This window comes from Pygocentrus nattereri, chromosome 30 (genome assembly GCF_015220715.1).
Source record: "Pygocentrus nattereri isolate fPygNat1 chromosome 30, fPygNat1.pri, whole genome shotgun sequence".
NCBI lineage: Eukaryota > Metazoa > Chordata > Actinopteri > Characiformes > Serrasalmidae > Pygocentrus > Pygocentrus nattereri.
Genome location: NC_051240.1, coordinates 19,973,658 through 19,993,096, shown reverse-complemented (window position 1 = coordinate 19,993,096; position 19,439 = coordinate 19,973,658). Strand labels below are relative to the sequence as shown.

Below are 19,439 nucleotides of genomic sequence, written 5' to 3'. Positions count from 1 at the left end.
TGAATATCACACCAGCCACAACAAAAGGCAGAAGTAGACTAGAAGCCGAGTAAATGTGTAAACAAGCCGTGTAAATACTGTGAAGAAAGTGTTAAAGATATGTCGGTCAGATGTTTTTAAATGCGGTGATGAAGACAGTGATTTACATTCAGTCCTGAAGTAAACATTTAGTGAATTTCTGCTGTTTAGTACTTTAAAGAGAAGATTCCTTTTGTTAGGTTACAGAAGGGAAAGGCAGTTTATTCAGCCCCATTTTTAGTCTTTCACATTAAGTTCCAAGTTGCTTTCTTGGGGTTCATTTTCCTTCAGCTCGGTTGGTGATGGCATATGAACGGCTCTGCTTTTTTCACACCTATTATTTTCGTTATTTTCATTGAAAAAACAAGTCTTAAATTGATTTGCTATGGAGCCCCTACGGGGTCGTAGTTTACCAAAAAAAAAAGAATTTCATTCCTTTGCAACTGTTTTGCGTTCCCTCGCAATGATCCTTGCAGATGCAGTGGATTTTGCATTGGGATACAAAACTCTACGAGACAACCCAAAGCTAAATAACTGCGAGGGAATGCAAAACTATAGTATGGAATCACAAAATAACTGCAACAGAACAGGAGGAAATGCACAGGTTTTGCAAGGGTGATGATTAAGTCGTGGCCACAACTTAGTAAACCATGGGAACGAGATCCTAATGCGTGGCCACGACTCCATAAGCCATGGTCTTGTTCCCACGCCTTACTAAGTAATGGCCATGACTTAACCATCTCATTCCCACTTAATCATCTCGTGGCCACACATTATTTTTATGTATACAGGATGTCATCAGCAGGGTTTTGTACAAAGGAACACAATGCTGTTCACTTTTTTTGTGTTGGTGCTTTAAGGGCTGCGTAATTTGAAATGTTTTAGAAGTTTAATGTCCTGCGACCCTGACGGAGAAGCGGCTTGGAAACTGGATGGATGGATGGATGGATGGATGGATGGATAGAAGTTTAATGATTTATTGAAGTTTAATTTAAGAAATGGCTTGTTTCCACCTTAAATACGATTTCTCCTTTTTTAGACAAAAACGTATAGTGTTCTATAGTGTTCTAAGAGGTTCCACTGCGGTTCTCAAGTTTTACTTTTGGAGCATATGGACCTGATCCTCTTTTGTTGCACCCACCCAAACTAGTTTTTGAGTCATACTGAAGAAATGACCTTTAGTTGAGGATATCTTAAGCTACTCTGCCCATCTTTGGTGATACTACAGCTTAATTTATAGAACGGACTGTTATAAACTACATTATAAATTCATCAGTTATAAAGTCATCAGGCCTGCATGGTCGTCCATCAACACACAGTGCAAAGAGTGGCATCGCCATCTAGCGGTGATTTGCAAAACCGCTTATTGCTGTGGACGGTTGCTATAGAAACGCTGTGAGTGGAAACGCCACACTGCCTGAAGAAACAACGCGCTAACACAACTCCTGACAGGGAGACATGCCGACACAGTATTTAGCCTTTACTGTCGGTAAAAACCACATTTCCTGCTGGCACAGCGGGCTATACCGCCATAACTGCCCGGCACTTCACATTTAAAGCGTTTCGCTTAAAAAGAGCTTATTACGTCTATTAGCTAACACGTTAGCCTACTAGCTACCAGCAGACAGCAGCAGTCAGACTTGCTAAACCGAGCCATGTTCCGTAAAACAGCTTGGAGAAAAACAGCCACCGACGCCGTAACCTGGCAACAAGATCTGGCGACGAGCACGACGATTTTCATCCTGAAAGAATTCGGGCCCACCGGATTCCTCCTGAAGGAAGATGGGGAATCCAAACAGCACAGGGTGAGTTCAGGCCTTGTGTCCGCTTCCTTTCACTGCTGAGGTCTGCTGGGCTGCTGTTCAGCGTGTTTCTGTCTTTCAGGTGTGCCTGGGTGATCCTCACACTTGCACCTGTGGAACTTTCCAAAAAGAGAAGGACCTCTGCAAACACATCTGTTGGTAAGGGCCTAGATATTAAGTATTAATTGACCCTTATTAGTCCCACAACAGGGAAATTTCACCTCTGCGTTTAACCCATCCGTGCAGTGAAACACCACACACACACACTAGGGGGCAGTGAGCACACTTGCCCGGAGCGGTGGGCAGCCCAATCTGCAGCGCCCGGGGAGCAGTTGGGGGTTAGGTGTCTTGCTCAAGGACACCTCAGACATGTGCTGTCAGCTCTGGGGATCAAACCGGCGACCTTCAGGTCCAGCCCATGACTGCCCCCACAGCAACCTTATGGCCGAGGGGGGAGAGACGATGCCAAGGGCGGGAGGCGCTGATGCTGTCGAGCACGGGGCGGGTCAGCCACAGCGGGTTTGGGGTGGGTGACAGGAACCAGACACTTATTGCCTCCCTCACAAGAAAGTTACTAATGTACTGGTTATGAACTCACTGCCTTCTGCCTGAGATGTGAGTCCAAAACTGTGCCATATTCACTATGTAGTGCACTATTTTGGGGTTCTGCCATCTGGTAGTGGTGTCTGAATACATAGAGCAGAAGATCCAGTGCACTCAAAGAATCCCACAGTGCACCACAACAGTGCACAACTGATGCACCCCCAGAGAACTTACTCTAGAGAAAAGTACCATTCTGTAGTGTTTTCTGGGTTTCTAACACTAGAGGGCGCTCCTGAGCGAGTCCAAATTGAATGGGTTAATATGGAGCATTTGGGCAAAATCATAGCTTATAAATGCTTAAACACTGATAAAAAGGACGCATTTGTATCCTGAACACAGAATAGCATAAGACATTTTAACACTAGTGTGGTATTTTTAAGCGCTTTTGATCTCGAGTTATAGGCCTCATGTACGTTCGTGAGCACGAACAACCACAGAGCTGCACCGCTCACCAACCAATCAGGACTCAGTAGCAGCCCAAAACCTGTTTGCTGTAGAAAGAAAGGAAACATACAGGTGAGTTGTCTTTGCTTTTTTGGTGAAGTCCATACTTCTACTTCCTAAAATTAAAGGAAAGTGATCAGAAACTAAACTTTTCGTTTTTAGCCGTTAAGCTCCGTTCACCCCGTTTCGCTGAGGACTCGCTTGTGGGCGCCCTCTGCTGTTTTGCAGCCCTGTTTTTGATATAACAATCGAAATAGGAAAATTATGCCATTTTTTAAAAATTGTTGCAATTCCCCTTATAAATACGCTCATAATATAGATCTGCTTTGGTTTGATTATGTATGTGTCCTCACTCCATGTTATGTTTTCTGACTCTGTCTTCATTTCAGGATTTTGATGCGTAAATTTAGGCTACCAAGAGACCATGAATGTAAGTTTTCTCTTCATTTGTAACTAAGTAAGCCGAACTGTGTCAAGCTCAATTCAATTTCCACATCCATCACAGTTTTCACAGCAGTGCTTTGGTAACTTTGGAAGCTTTTGGTGTTTTCTGCTTTGTCTCACCAATTTCATCGCTATTTCCTCCCATCCAGATTGTTTCCAGCCAGGTCTTGTGGACAGACAGATCCTGGAGGTGTTACAGGGTCTGTACAGGGCCAGAACTCCACGCCCAACTGACAGCACCTTCTCAGCACCCCCACAGCCTGACTCCAGCGAGGAGGAAGGTACAGTCAGGCAGAAGGCAGTCGGAGAAGATGATATATGCCCCATCTGTCAAGAGGAGCTGCTGAAGAAAAGACTGCCAGTGACGCATTGCAGGTTTATACAATTGCTTGTGGCCTGTAATTGCTTTGTAATCTAGGATTGTAATATATTAAGATCTGTATGTCATTAAAGTATTTCAGACTGTTTCTCTTCGGCTAACATCTCCCATCTCTCTCAGAGATACTCAACAGATTAGCTGACAAAGTGTTAACATGTTCCATTCTGCTCTGAACTGTGCTGTGCTACGTTTTGAAGCCAAAAATTGAGAGAAATTATTTGTATCAAAACTGTAGACCTATGAGTTTACAAATCTGTTATGATTTTTAATATGAGGTGCTGATGTTTGTCATCTTAAAGGTATGGATGTGGAAACAACGTCCACATCTCCTGTATGAAAGTCTGGGCTGACCATCAGACCAGGTCAGAAACGGAGGTCATGGTGAAGTGTCCATTGTGCCGAGAGGACTTTGGTGCATCGAAGCTGCTAGTGGAGCAGGTAGGACTGGTTTGACGTAACAGGTGGTAGGAAATCTCCACTTTTTTCCCTTCTTTGGAATTCCTATATTGTGTATATATAGAAATTGAACAAGATAAATATCCCAGTAAATGTCTAGTGAACATGCAAGGTGATGCAGTTGCACACATGAAGATTCTGTACATTTGCAGGTAAAGACCTCTGGCAAACTGTATACTCCCTCGGAAAGAGAGCAACTGGACAAACACCTTGGGATTCCGTGCAACAACTGCAGAGTCTGTCCCATAGTTGGAAAATGTTTAAAGTAGGTGAATTCTTCCAACGCTGTTCTCCACACTGAAGTCAGAACCTTGGTATGATAACCACTGATTGAAGTAACTGCATATCATTTACTTTCAGAGTTATTTTATAGTAGTTAATCAAATAAATCAGCTCAATATCGGTTGAGCACCATTAACCAACATATGGCCCAAAGCCTCAAGTTATCCCAACTCTCATGAGAAGTCCTTATAACATGAGAAACCCATAGACCAAGCTCAAGCATTTGAGTCCTTAGGAAGACTAAAGGCCTCTTACATGTTTCATTTTCCATATAGTTAACATAAATATACTCTTATATTGTAGGTGCACCATCTGCAGTTATTTCCACCTGTGTGAGGACTGCTTTAAGAGCAACTGCCACCCTCAGCATAGCTTTGCATCTAGAATGGTGAGTTTCTGATTCAAGGCTAATTTCCACCTTTCGTTTTGGGGTTGCCGATATATGAGTGTGTTTGAGTTTGCCAGGTAATTGTCAGTGTTTTACTACACAACCTCTAGAGATTTCTAATATGATTCTACCAGTTAACTGTGATTGCTGCAGAAAAGAAACCAGCCGTGGCAACCAGTGGCACAAAGTGTGGACCCCCAACCCAAAAAAGCACAGACAGTAGACAGTCAGTTGATGCACAAGTAAGGATCTCTTATACACCCCTTACTTCAGTAACTGTTCTTTTGGTGTTAGCTCTTCTTAAATGTTTCAATAAAAACTATCCCTTTGCAGCCATTGCAGCCCCACTGATGCACTCCGCGTTAAGGCCAGTGAGATGTCAGATGTGGTTCCAGAGCATGTGCTGAAGAGTTTACCAGTTCTACGAATTCGCCCTAGCTCCAAACTTCTGGAAAAGGGCATGCAGTGCCGCTTATGCCTTCAGAGCTTCCATTTGGGCCAGCATGTTAAAACTCTACCCTGTCGACACAAGGTAACTTCCAAAGGCTTGTGTCAATTTACTCTGGATGTTGTTGATCAGTCAAGAGATGGTTGGTGTCCAGAAAGTGCTTCCTTAGTTTTGCACTGGAGCAAGGCTCATGTAGTTAACAACAATGGGAAGCTCCTCCAATTAGTGTCATAACAAAAACTCCATACCTACACTCTTTAAAAAAGATGGTTCTTCAAGGGTTATTTAGCAAAGAAAATTGTTATATATGGACCCATGAACACTCAAAGAACCCTTTGTATGATTAAAGGGTTCTTTGACTGGTGAAATCATTCTTTGAATGGAAGGCGAATGTGCAGTAAAGTGTTCTATATAGCACCCAGAAGGGTTTTTCTATTATCACAAGCTTGACATCAACAGTAGAAGAATCTATTTGGGTGCTATATAGAACCATTTTCAAAAAGGTTCTATATAGAACCATATACAGCACGTTCTCCTTCATTCTAAAGAACAGAGAACCCTTGAATCATGCAGAGTGTTCATGGTTTTACTTAAACCATTTTCTGTGCTAAAGAACCTTTGAAGAGCCACCTTTTTTAAGAGTCCTTGAACTGCATTGATTTGTTAAGTGATCTCAAAAAGCTTTGGTTTCTGTTGCTATTGAAACAGATAAAAAGTTGCATACCTAAAAAAATATGGTTCTATATAGAACCATGTGCACTCAGAGAACCCTTTGCATGATTAAAGGGTTCTTTGAGAAGGAAAAAAAAGTAGCAGCAATCTTTTATGTCTGCACTTTTGTCCATTTTTATAGACTGAGGTATTTAAACCACATATGTAAGCCAGTTTGAGATTACTGAACACCTCAGTACGATTTGATATGCAGTTAGCCACGTTCGCCTCATATCTCCAGAAATAATGATCTTGCACACCAAAAATACCTGATTGACAACGTTTGTGGCAAGTGGAAAACTATAAATTAGATTTGTCACCACACTGTTCATCTAAGTATAGCTGGTCTGTATCTTTTTAGCTAGTAAATACTGTCATGTCTGTACCTTTTGGTTATAGTAAATTACACAAGTGAGCTAACGAACTAAGCAACCGAGTTATATTCTTATCCTTATATCTGTGAGACTCCTGTTAAAGAGACAGCATGATGGCAGTCTTCATAATTCATCACTAACTGTATCAACAAAGTCACTAAGAAAGCCTAGTGGTAAGGCATAAGGACAGTATCAATACCAAACTGCTGCTCCCTCTCTTTTTCTGGCACTGCAGTTCCATACTGGGTGTATCGACGCATGGTTACACCAGTCTGTCTGCTGCCCACTGGACTGGCAAGTCATCTACAACCCCCTCACATGGAATGCTGTTGGGGTCCAGGCACCCGTCATTCCTTCTAATGGTGCCAAGCCTAGCCTTATTGATCAGCAGCGATCTGAGCTGTTCATTCCAGGTTTTGGCCTGCTGGCTCAGACTGCCAGGGCACCTGCCTTGCAAAGCACAGAAAGATCCGACACATCTACAGCAGGTCCATTGGCTCCTCTTTGTTTTGAATCCCTTACCCAGGTCACACAGAGACTCTGCATAAGCACAACAAATTCTGGAATAAACAGAGCCCAAAGTCAATCTAGTGAATCCAGATTCAACCAGAGGTGCAGGTCTTCGGGACAGGCTCCAATCTCGGCCCCCAGGAGAAGAGTCAGTGTGAAGCCATCTTTTCCAGGCAGATGTTCATCTCTCACGTCAGCATGTACTATCAGGAGAATGGAAGGGTCTGACAGAACCCAGCAGAGCTCTTTTCCAGAGTTAAATGAGCATCCCAATAAAACCAGACTCAAAAATGGTTCTCCCCAAGGACACAGACCATTATGGTTAAGACCACAGCCGAGTGGTAAAGATCTGAGTGAGCTTGATCTGTGGATGACAAGCATACCGATCACTGTTAAACACAAAAGCAACCAAGAATAGTGGGATAGAATGTTTTTATTATTTAGCACAAGTATTTCATAATCAAAATAATCTGATGATTCCAGCTATTTTTGATTAGCCATTTGATTTAATTTTCCTTCAAGGACTGTTTTTTGTGTTCTCCTTGCCAAAAAAGAGGGATTTATATTTCCTTTTTTCAAGCAAAGGTTGTAGTTAAAAGCAAATTCAACAAGCATTTTGTATCTGTTCCTTGCTTTTACATTGACATGATTCATGGACACACCTACTGTTAGAAGAGCTTTTCTTTATTATTTTCCACATTTTTCGATAATGGTGACATCAAAACTATGAAATACCGTGGAATTACAACAATCAGCAATATTGGCCTTCTATTAAATAAGGCTGTTCAGAGCAACCCCACCTTACTACACATCTGATTGGAACAAATACATTGGCAAGTACAGGCGTTATCTACTTAAGTCTCTTTCTAAAGGCCCCTTCACAATCAACTCAGATAGTTTTAATGAATGTAATAAAATAAAATATTATTCTTCGTAACTGTTAGCAGATTAACTAGGACGCTGGTGATTAAGGTGGGGGGGGGGGGTGATCCCACTGCTCTAAAACTACTTCACATCTCTGTTACACTACCACAATACAAAATAGCAATTAAAGACTTATTTTAAAATTCATACACATTTCCCAGACCCCACCAGGACTCCCTCTATTTCACACCTTTTTATATATATATATATATATATATATATATATATATATAATTTTTTTTATTTGATTTGAATTATCCTCTCGATAAAATCACAGCAGCGTATGGCCTCTCTTGTGGCTTATTGCTTTTATATATAAGTCTTGAAGCACAGTAAAAAAACAGCCTGTTTACTGAATATATATGTTGGAAAATGGTCATGTAAAAATGAATTGTTCCTTTGCGATTGTGAAAAGCACATTAAATCAGATTTTTAAAATTGTTTTGCTGGTAATGTAAAATGCTGTTTAGGTAAGCAGAACTCACGAACAGACTGGTTACACCCTTTATTGATGTGCACAAAAAAGGCAAATGACAAGCTGGTCAGTAAAGCATTCAAGAAATGGGAGGACTTTCCCGTAAGCGCTTTTTAAAGTGGTAAGTTTAAAAATGACTGAAGTATTTTACAAATAAATTATACACAGTACAATATGAGAAGTGACGTCAAAACACATTTGGTTGACACTACTTACAAAGAAAACGATCCCCTCGGCTTCTTTTCCGTCATGCATCACTATTTTATCGTCATAATGCCAAAATCAAACTGCCTTCCAAAACTCGGTCCACACACTTCTGCTACTTGGTAACAGTCTACCAGTGTTTCTTTCTAATCGTCAACAAAATATGAGTGCTACACTAAAAAAAGAAAAAAATATCAGACATTCAGCAAGTGATTACATTATAGCCTACTGGTCACTTTCGTGAATTAATATCACCCATCAAAACATCTATGCACACAAAAACATCATGACGTGCTTGAACTATGGCCTTTTAAGCATTTTACTTACAGCTTTGAAGTATTCAGAATAAAAGCCTTGGTAAAAGAAGACATAACCTGAGCCAGATCTCTGGTGTTTGCTGCTACATTCTCACATAGAACACATCATATCATCCAATGGGGGAAAAAAACCTTCACAATGAACTGCATGCAATTTCAAAAAGTATAAACAATATTAAGTGTGTGAAACAATCTATGACCTCAAAGGCCTCTTATTAAAAATTCCAGTTCTAGTGCACTTTGTTTTTTTCAGTTTTTTTTCCTGAATGCCAAAATTTTATATCCTTCATGTACTGGTTACAGACATGAGGAAAATACGATGGTTATTGTTGTCTCACAACATTCCAAATTGCTTATTTACTGGATTTCATGTTATTTCACATTTGTACCTGAACTTAAAAAAGAAAGACGACTTCAAGTGTACAAAGCATTCCATTATCATTATGCCATTACAACCATCCTTTTCAGTATGCACGCTCTTCATCAGCTTAAAAAAGCTTTGTAGGTATAGACATTGTGCTCACAGTGAAAAAAAAGTTGATTCTGAATGTAATATGTACGCTACTGCAATGCACTCTTACTATGTAAACATAGGACTTTGTACAAACGTGACACGGGCAATGACACGCTGGAGTGAGCAGTGAAGCTATTGTGACACACTGGCCAACAGTTGGATGCAGCAAAATTAGAGATACCACAGAAATTCACTTTTAGAAAGCTATGCTCCAAAGGTAAAGACCGGTTGTTTTTGTTTTTATCAATTGCGACACCCTTCCTGATGACAATATAATAAGGCAAGTTGATCAAGGTATATTTGATGAACTGATGAACCAGGTATATTTGGCGAACACCGAAAAGCTCCACAAAGGCTGGCTAGCGTTTTGTTTGAGGCCTCTCCTCCCTCATGTGTCGAGTTGCTTTCTTATCAGGCTTTTTGTCCCGTACCTTTCGCAGCCTGCGAGGCGGCGGGGTGGATCTGGATTCACTGGATGTGTCACCTGCGTCCTTATCCTCAGGGATGTTTGGAATGGCTGCGCTGCTACCCTCTAGGGTGTTCCTCAGGGATGCATCCTCGGGACTTCCGATTTCACTACTGCTCAAGTCCTGTTCCTCATGGCCACGACCCCCTACTGCTTTGGGCATGTTGGTGATGGAGGGTCCCTCCCGGTCATTCTTCCGTACCGATTGCTGTAGCTCATTCATATCCACCCCAGAGTCCAGGCTGGTGTCGTTGCTGCTGCCTGGCCGGTGCCTCCCCTGGAGCTCGATTACAGAGTGACGGACTTGGGCTGCTGGTTTACCATCCAGGGACACAAACCATGCCCGAGGAGGATGGGGAGAAGGCTTGGCTTTGGAGAGCTCCAGCAAGGTCTGTTCAGAGATTCCCTGAAGCTCACCGTGGAATGGACCCATTCCAGCTGCCTCATTCAGGGTACCCGGAACAGAGACAGACTCAAGCAGGTGACTGTAGCGGCCCCAAATTCCTGGATTGGCAGTAGAGGTTTGTGGGCCCTCCAAAGCAGGCTGCTCATCGCTGTCCTGCTGTGGGACTTTGGGCAACGTCTGGGTGAAACTGTCTTTGAAGTTGCGCTCAGCCTGTGCTCCGTGTTCCATGCCATTCCGAGGAAAGGTGGCGCATCTGCTTCCAGTAGAATCAGTTTGTCCCTGGGCAGTGAAGAGCTCTGGAGCTTGAACAACGGCCACAGGCTGGTTGTAGATGTGGAACAACTTGTCTCGATATACCACACTCTCTCCAGGAGCTTGCCAAGAGGTACTCTTTTCAGACATCTCTCGAAGCCTTGCTACTTCATCACTGTTCACATACAAGTTGGGTACCGGAGCCCTAAGGCTCTCTAGGCCTGCAGTTCCAATGTTCTCATATAGATTACCCACAGGCCTACATACATTTTCAACGTAGATGTTATAGTTGGCCTGGTGTCGAGGGGAGGCTGACACATCGGGATGGCCTACACCTCTTGAGGCCATTGGGTAAGACCTGTCCCCACTGTGGTACAAAGGCTCAGGGACTTCATCCGAGCTGGTGGATGTGGTCTGGTCTTTCTTTAGAACAGACAGTTTGGTGGAGTTCCGTCGTCTTCGCTCAGTCACATGGTTTAAATCTCTGCAGAGCAAACAGAAAAAGAAATGCTACCTTACGTGGAAAGTCATCTACAGACGGACACTGCTGAGTAGTTGACGAAAACAAAAAAATTACAAAAACAATCTTAGCTTATCAGCACAGGGAACAAGGTTATGGTTAGGGTTAGGCTTTGCATTGACTTTAAGACGAGATTAGATGCATCAAATTTAAGGTTAAAGTTAGGGTGAGTGTAATTATAAGAAACCAATAGTCCAACAGGGCGAAGTTGGTGGTAAAAGTGATCTCTTACCTGCAGTGACATAAGATCACAGATAAAAATCCAATGACGATCACTAGTGTACCGCCCAAGATGCCCACAAGAAGGTATGTATGGTATGAGATGAAATCCATCGAAGTTGCATGTCCCAAGTAACCTAGATTTTTGCAAACACAAATCTGGTTACTGGGTTGGAAATGTACAAGAAAAGAGATAAACACTCGAGGCTCTGTTCATATTAGCCTTCAGTGATGACACGGATTATAACCATAGCCTTGTTTATGGGCTATGCATGGATCCTATGCTATGTGGAAAATGACCGCTCTTGTTTTGAGACATATCGATTTTCCGGCTTACCACTGGAAGATGGAGATGGTGCTGCGATCCAGTTTCCAAGGTGAGGAGCCACATAAGTCCAGACCAATCCATTTCGTTCCCTCCTAACAGAGCCGAAGCCCTTTTTCACCCAGGTACCTACATCAAAAGAATATGCTAATTCATTGGAAAACCAGAAGGCAAGTCTGAGACCTTCTGAGATTACAGAAAAGGCTTCAATGAGCATAGAAAATTATGCAAAACAGTGCAAGCCACCCTCAGTTGTTGGAAATGGCAGGGCTCAAGGGACAAGACTATGAAGACATTTGCCATTATTTACATTGTATAAGCTAATCGCATCTGCTTTTTTGTTCTCCACCAACCTGTGGTCTTGTCAAAAGTCCAGGCAGGAAGGGAGTCGGAGGCTTGGAAGTGGGTGTGGTACGGTAAGGGAATTGTGAGCTGAATAGGCCCTCTGATGTCAATCTCTTTCCCACCGGACAGCAACTGAGTGCTGAGCATTGCCACAGGGCACAATTTCACAGTCCTGTATCCTGAAACTTGAGAGAAATATACTCTGATTTATGAACAGTTTGTTCTGTAGATATATAGAAGTTTATGGTCTACTGCAGTGGCCACCAACCCTCGTCCTGGAGATCTACCTCAGGATCTAAACTCCTGTTTAGGTATAACCTGAATCCAACTTTTACCTAACACTATGCATCTGATCTAGCCAATCAAGGACTACTGAAGAAGTTAAAGGAATGACTCAGCAATTCCTGCATTTAACAATGGAGCCCAAATTTAGCTTTTTTAAGAAGTGAAGTGGTGAACTAAAATCAGTCTTTGTGGCAATGACGGCAATAAACATGGAGGAATCTGATCCAAGATCATCCTGCTCTGTGATTACCAGAGCCCGGTGTTGTCTGAAATGACTGTCTGTAGTGGTGAACTTCATTTTTATAACTTACAGTAAGTCATCCTATTGAACTATGAACTATTCCTTTAATTAGCTGGAGGTGACTGGGCAGAATGATTTGGGGAAAATATCTTAATTCGATTTTATCTTACCAGCATTGTGACCCCTATTTAAATTTTGATTATTTTCATGCATACAGGCTCCTGCAGTTGAAAGGGTTTAGTTACATTGGTTTAATGTAGAGGCCAGCAGACCTAACATACTGTTTAATCAATTATGCTAATTACTCAATATTAGTATTTAATCAATGGAACACTGACTAAGAGACTGTAGTCATCGCTGACTTGACCTGGCCAACAATGAATCCATTAAAAACAGCCTGCTGAACTTCAGTTTTCCTTCGAGTACCTTCTGATCTTTGATTACTTACTCTGGGAACGTCAGTGAGTGCACTCAATAATCTGATCATAATCAGATTTCTGCAGTCACCTGATCATTCAAATGGTCATGTAAACAGCACACTCCAATTTCTTAGACTCTAGGTCTAGAAATCTACAAATCTGATTAAGAAATCCAATAAAGAGAGCTGGATTTTAGCTCAGTAATCAAGATTTCTCAGCACATCACACTCTTCTTTCTGATTTCTCGGTCTGCAGATGTGCGAAAACAGCAGTACCCGAAATAAGCAGCAAAACACTTTTGGAGCGACACTAAAACTACATGCTTGACGAAATGAAGCATTAAATATTCTTCATCTTCCAGATGATGTTCATATTTTAAGGTAAAGTGGTGCAATGTTTTTTAAAAAAGCCACATCATAAAGTTTGAATTTTACATTACGTTTGCGTAAACGTCTGTGAGTCTGGCTGGTTGTAGAGCAGAAATCTGATTACTGGGGAGTTTCCCCATTATCTGATTACTAGTGCATGTAAATGTATTGATCAGATTACTAACAAAATCTAATGTTATGCAGTTATTGGATTATTAAGTGCATGTAAACACACTCACTGATTCCTCTGCAGTCATTAACATGCTTTCAGTCTGCGTACCTCCTTTGTTGTTGAGGACCCCCACTGTACAGAAATGATTGTCTTTCTCTGGGGGTGGGGTTGGAACGGTCAGATAGGCAGTCACCATGGAGATGCTCGTGTTCTCTGGGAGCGAAAGGAGACTCTTGGGGAACTGGACACTTGGCTGAGATGACAAATCTTTAAGAGAAATAGTGTTAACGTAAGTGTCGGGTCAAGCATTTTGAAAGTAACATTAGTGGAAGGATTTGATTTAAGTCTCTAAGCGCACTGTTTACACACAGAAACAACACTGCCAACTCAATCTGAAGTAAACCTCTGAAGTTGTGAAAGACAAAATCCCAAAACTCCCTTAAAAAACTACGACACAAAACTGTCCAATGAATCTAAAATGACCTTTCATTTGATTTATGTGCCCCATAAGTGATATCACACAATGTATTCTTTCATTCATCCAGAAATCCAAGTTTTCCCCAGAAATAAATAAATAAATAACAAATAAACAAAAACTCAAACTAGGTTCAGCATGTGTACGCACCAGATGTTTTTCTTGTTATCAACACAGTGTCTTCAAAGAGCCAGATGTTGCCTTGGGTTTGCGGGACCAGGGACATGGTAACAGCAGAAAATACTGAAACAGAACATGAAAAATAAGTCCAGGTCAGATCTGACACCCCCAGCTTTGCCTGAATTACGTTAGTGTTGGTATCAGTGTTTGGCATGTAAAGGTAATTTGTGCCTTGTGAGTGTTAGAAAACAGGCCAGCGTGATGTCAGAGCAGCTCACAGAAAACCTTCTCTCACAGCAGTGTGTGAAGCCATTGTTTAAACTCAGAGGCATTGTCCTGGAACACAGTCATCTGATGGCAGGAGGGAGTGAATATGGGCAAAACAAAGATCTTACTGGAGGAATAAGATATCAGTGTAATCTCTTCTCCTAATGGGTTTCCAACACACTGAGCTTTGGGTGAAGTTGTCTAATGTAACTGAGAATGTTAATGTTGTGTTTGCGTTTTATTCTGGTTTTCAATGCAATGTGACAAATTCCAAATCAGATAAGAAATATAATGATGCAGAAAAATAAATCTATATCGATTTATATCGATATATAGATGTATATCGAAGGTATGAAAGAACTTTGGAAAAGCTTCACAGATCCATTGTGGGATGGATATTTGAAGGCAGGCTGTTTGAAATGGCTTCTTTTCCCAGACATGCTGACTAATGTAGAAAGAAGGCAGGTTAGTGCTATTGTGTCTGTCTTTATTAGCCTGGATCTTTCTTATGATCATGATGGGACTCCAATGATTGCATGACATATTTTGTGCAATGCATGTTGGGTATTGTAGTGAGAGAATACAAAGAGGACACAAAATCATGATTTCTGTCAAAGCGGTGAGGAAACACTGCACTACAGAACATCACATAACATGAATAACATTAAATGCTCAGGGTCCCTTTAGACCCAACATTTTGGAAACATTAAATAAAACAGGGTAACAGACTTACTGGGCATCTTGGTGGTCTTCCAGGGGAGCTGAGCAGGTACATAGGCGTCCATGCTGGCTACCAGGGTCAGGGTGACTCCGAGTTGGTAGGAAACGGTCAGCAGGACCTCTCCGTTCTCCTGGGTCTGGCTGGAGTGCAGCTGAGATCCGTTCACAAACACTCGGACTTGGGCCCCGCTCAGGTACCGCTGGCTGGACGCATCCTTCACCCACACCTTCAGAGTCAGAGAGGATGACTCTGGAAGGAAGTGATGAGCGGCGTTAGGGTGACTTTCAGTTAAGTAAACTGATATGCTGTATGAAAACGGGAAACTTTAGAAACGGAAAGGGTGGAACAAACTGCAGTGAAATACCTGCAAATGAAATTTCTTGTCAACAGTTAAAAAAACTGCTTTTTGGGGCTAGTTTGCATTGTCTGCTGTTATTTATTGATAGCAGTAGGAATCCTGCTTTAACCTTATCTTCACCATGAAATAATAATGAGACAGACCCCAGCTCCGTCAGAGAGACTTAAAAATAGATCAAAGTGCCAACTGTCATAAGCGAAATGAGCAGAAAGCTGCACCCGTACGCAGACCTCTACCAATCCGGTCTCAAAGTGCATCACAATGATTATCCCGATTTGCTGAACGTGGGTTGAACTTATCCTCATTTGAAATTGTATCAATTAATAATCTGAGTGTAAATCACCAAGAATATCTAACCTGACATTTACAGTAAAAAGCCTATGGTCATTCTTTAAGTACATGCGCATTTTTTGGCAATGAAACATTTGAGGGAGGATCTCAACTTTTATTAAAGCTCAGAACGCAAGAAATGGAAAAATCACTGTACGTTTTACTGTACAAAAGTACCTTCAACTCACTCCAACCCTCCCCACCCTGGCCTAGACCATGCATCATATCATCTGTTGTATATTTTATTTTATCCAAACCTTTTGAACACAGTCTTTTACACTGTGCCAACATTTCATGATGGATGGGCCAATAGAAATGGTCCAAATGGAGCGATTTTTCAAAATTTCTGTGTAATTCAGTTGCTGGGACTGAATATTATTACACAAATATTATGTCAAAACTAGTGTAAAACAGCGTCTCAGGCATTCTTACTTTCATGTAATAACTTTCCGTGAGGAAGCTTTATAGGCATAAAACGCCTTGGACGTCTGGTTCCTATCACCACCACTGTGACCAAGTGTGTCTAGACCTCTGAATACGTCGTTCACATTTTAACTTCATTATGCCGAAATGCTGAACTAGTTGGTGGAGTTCCTCTCTAACAACGTGCTTGCCTTCTCCTGTAAGATTAACATTTTTTGAGGCACTATTTGTGTTAGGCCTCCATCAATTTGGTTGCATAATAGGAACGTAATGTAAACAAAACAGGCTTACAAACTATATGGCCTTTTATTACTGTAGAGTTACTGTAATGTCTGCAATAAAAAAATCCTTAAAATGCTTTTCCAAGGCTTCTTTAATAAAGAAAACGGTTCTATATAGAACCATGAACACTCAAAGAACCCTTTTCATGATTGAAGTACATGGCTATATAGAACCTTTTTGAAAAATGTCAAGCTTGTGACAGAAGAGCCCTTTTCACAAAGGTTCTACATAGAACCATCTCCACCATCACATTCTGCATCAATCTGAACCTATCACAACACAAAGAACCCTTTAATCATGCAAAGAGTTCTTAGAGTGTTCATGGTTCTGATTAGAACCGTTTTCTCTACCGAAGAACCCTCAAAGAACCATCATTTTTTAGAGTGAGTAATAAAAATTCTGAACTGTGTAAGGAAGGATTTTAGCCTTGGTGCTCAAACAGAATCTCAGAATACAAGAACCTACACTCTCAAAGAGATGGTGCTTCAGGGGTTCTTCAGTAAAGGGATTTATTCTGTCTGGAACCAGGAGTTCTATATAGAACCATTTGCGCATTTAAATGGTTCTTTGCATGGTGAAACCACCACTTTGCTAAAGAACGTACACTCTTAAAACACATGGCTTCTCAATGGTTCTTCAGTAAAGGCAACTGGGGCAGTCGGAGGCTGGAGGTCAGGGAACCAGCCTTCTTACCAGAAGGTCGCTGGTTTCATCTCCTTGGCTGACAGCAAGGCACCTGACCCCCAATTGCTCCCCGGGCACCATGGATAGGGCTGCCCACCGCTCTGGACAAGTGTGCTAACTGCCCCCTAGTGTGCCCCCAGCAGTCTTCGGGCGGAAGGCAGGATACACCCTGGACAGGTCGCCAGTCCACCGCAGGGCAGACAGACAGACACAGACAGTCACTCACACATTCACACCCATGGGCGATTCAGTATGTCCAATTGGCCTGACTGCATGTCTTTGGACTGTGGGAGGAAACTGGAGAACCCAGAGGAAACCCACGCAGACACGGGGAGAACATGCAAACTCCACGCAGAGAGGACCCCGGTTCTACCAAGAACCATGAAAAGCTTTTAGACATCTAAACAGAACCATTGCACTTACTAAAGAACCACAGAAGAGCCGTCTTTTTTAAGAGTGTATAAAATGGTAATTAGTAATTTATTGTATGAAAGTTGGAGTCTGATTTGCCTGGACAATGAACCATATGAAGGGTTTTCCTCAAAACAAGCACGAAAGTGGTGTAAACATTCTGAGAAATGACTGCCTGTGCCTTTAAATCTATTATACGGGCCTGTTACAGTAACATATGGGGGCCTATTCTTCTACATCAGCCTTTCCCCAAAGGGTCACTCACAGCAGCCCATAGACTCCACCACCCTACACAAACACTGCAGCTGTAAACGTGCATCACCAACCAAACCAGACATGAAACCTGAGCCGGGATGTTACAGCGCAGCCTCATCACTTATTTATCCCTCACAGCACATCACCAGCCCGTAAAGCTCCGGTACCGTTTACTGTCGCTGCTGGAAATAATACACCCAGCCCTTTTCACCAAACAACCAGAGCTATTAGATCGACGCCACCCTAATATTAGCCCTAATATCAACGTCTCGCTTTCATCGCTGCTGAAATAATACACCCAGGCCGCGTCGGTGAGGGAGAGCCACCCACAGTCCAGCCGCGCTGAGTGAGAGATTGTGGTGGCGGTGCTGATGAGAGCGCGTAGGCTGGAAAAGCCCGTGTGTGTCTGTGGTGCTAAAGCGCTGTTGTGCCGTGTCTCTACCTGCAGGCTCGGTGGGCGAAGCCGTGGCCGCGTTGCTGCCATTGTCCCGGGTTGGCGAGGCAGGGCCGTGGGGGAGCAGGCCAGCCCGAGCGCCCCCCAGCTCCCCATCCTCACAGAAAATCAGCACAACGAAGAGGAGCAGGTACGCTGCGACTTCAGCCATGGCGAGAGAGGGCAGCGCCTCAGAGACATAACTGCACGCAGTGAGGCGGGGGGCTGAGGCAGCTTTTCTTCGGGGGTCGCGGTGCGTTTGTGGGGTTTTTTAGTGTAAATATCCCTTCAGGTCGGCTTGAGCATCACGGTCACGCCGCGGAGACCCAGGCGTAACACGGCTGCTGGTGCCTTTCTATGGGCGGGTGTCTGAGCCGTACAGTTGCATCATCACAGCAGCGCAGCGCCATCTGCTGGCAGAACAGTGTAGTGGCGCTAATCCGGTGTCGTACACGCTTTAAAAACATGGTTCTTCAAGTGTTCTGCAGTACCGAAAATGGTTCTATATAGAAGCGTGATTGCCCAAAGAATTAAACGGTTCTTTGCATCACTAAAGAGCTCTTCAGAATGATGGAGAATGCGATGAAGGTGGTTCTATATAGAACCTAACTGAAATAGTTTCTTCTATTGTTACTATATCCAACTTATTATTCAAATAGGTTCCACACAGAACCACCTCCAGCACATTCTCCATCAATCTGAAGAGCTCTGTGCTACAAAAAAAAAAAAACATTTAATCATGCAAAGGGTTCTTTGTGTGTTCATGGTTCTATATAGAACCATTGTTTTTTATTAAGGAACCCTTAAAGAGCCATTATTTAAAAGAGTGTACATTGTTGAAATGTCCTACCACAGCGCATATTTATTTATAGGTGACTAAACTCTGTTCTTCAAGGGTTCTTGAATAAAGGTTGTATATAGAACCCTGAACATTCAAAGAACTCTTTGCATGATTAAAGGGTTCTTAAAAAGGGCTCCTCGGATTGATGGAGAATGTGCTATAGATGGTTCTATGTAGAACCTTTTTGAACATGGTTCTTCTATTGCAACAAGCTTGACATTGTAACAATATTCAAAAAGGTTCTGTATAGAACCATTTGCAGCACATTTACCATCTCCAGAACCCTTTAATCATGCTAAGGGTTCTTTGAGTGTCCATGGTTCTATATGGAACCATTTTCTTAACTAATGAGCCCCTGAAGAACCATCTTTTTTAAGAGTGTAGATCAAGCCTAAATAACGTTCTGTGAAGGAGCTTTTAGAGGCACAAAACGCTTTGGATGTCTGGTTCCCATCAACACCACTGGGAACAACTTCACACCAAACCCCAAACATTTTATCTTCATCATGCAGAAACGACCCTGTGGTG

General features: G+C 42.4%; 2 protein-coding genes across 3 annotated transcripts; one reads left to right on the top strand and one right to left on the bottom strand.

The window, feature by feature from the left end:
- Positions 1–1,338: 1,338 nt before the first annotated feature.
- On the top strand, positions 1,339–8,224 carry zswim2 (zinc finger, SWIM-type containing 2). Of its 2 annotated transcripts, XM_017722225.2 has the most exons (10): positions 1,339–1,823; positions 1,903–1,979; positions 3,257–3,297; positions 3,461–3,686; positions 3,990–4,128; positions 4,299–4,411; positions 4,732–4,816; positions 4,970–5,058; positions 5,150–5,348; positions 6,585–8,224. In XM_017722225.2, exons 1-10 carry the CDS (start codon positions 1,674–1,676, stop codon positions 7,275–7,277), a joined length of 1,812 nt encoding a protein of 603 aa, XP_017577714.1. In that variant the 5' UTR covers positions 1,339–1,673; the 3' UTR covers positions 7,278–8,224. The 2 variants fall into 2 exon arrangements, with proteins under 2 accessions (XP_017577714.1, XP_017577715.1); XM_017722226.2 differs by lacking the exon at positions 6,585–8,224 and having other exon boundaries at positions 4,951–5,058; positions 5,150–5,308.
- Positions 8,225–8,275: 51 nt separating this feature from the next.
- LOC108442268 (protein FAM171B) lies at positions 8,276–18,448 on the bottom strand. The gene is made up of 8 exons (XM_017722238.2): positions 18,080–18,448; positions 14,907–15,143; positions 13,937–14,029; positions 13,420–13,578; positions 11,835–12,011; positions 11,494–11,610; positions 11,170–11,293; positions 8,276–10,901 (listed from the first exon to the last, which is right to left on the bottom strand). The coding sequence occupies exons 1-8, from the start codon at positions 18,240–18,242 to the stop codon at positions 9,653–9,655; spliced, it is 2,319 nt and encodes a 772-aa protein (XP_017577727.1). The 5' UTR covers positions 18,243–18,448; the 3' UTR covers positions 8,276–9,652.
- Between the last annotated feature and the right edge of the window lie 991 nt (positions 18,449–19,439).

Excerpts from the sequence above, each read along its gene's own strand:
- zswim2 (XM_017722225.2), top strand. The coding sequence starts at position 1,674 with ATGTTCCGTAAAACAGCTTGGAGAAAAACAGCCACCGACGCCGTAACC. Across the intron at positions 3,298-3,460 it reads GCTACCAAGAGACCATGAAT|ATTGTTTCCAGCCAGGTCTT; the intron begins GTAAGTTTTCTC and ends CCTCCCATCCAG. Across the intron at positions 4,412-4,731 it reads ATAGTTGGAAAATGTTTAAA|GTGCACCATCTGCAGTTATT; the intron begins GTAGGTGAATTC and ends CTTATATTGTAG.
- LOC108442268 (XM_017722238.2), bottom strand. The coding sequence starts at position 18,242 with ATGGCTGAAGTCGCAGCGTACCTGCTCCTCTTCGTTGTGCTGATTTTC. Across the intron at positions 15,144-18,079 it reads TTCGCCCACCGAGCCTGCAG|AGTCATCCTCTCTGACTCTG; the intron begins GTAGAGACACGG and ends ACTTCCTTCCAG. Across the intron at positions 11,294-11,493 it reads ACCATCTCCATCTTCCAGTG|GTTACTTGGGACATGCAACT; the intron begins GTAAGCCGGAAA and ends GCAAAAATCTAG.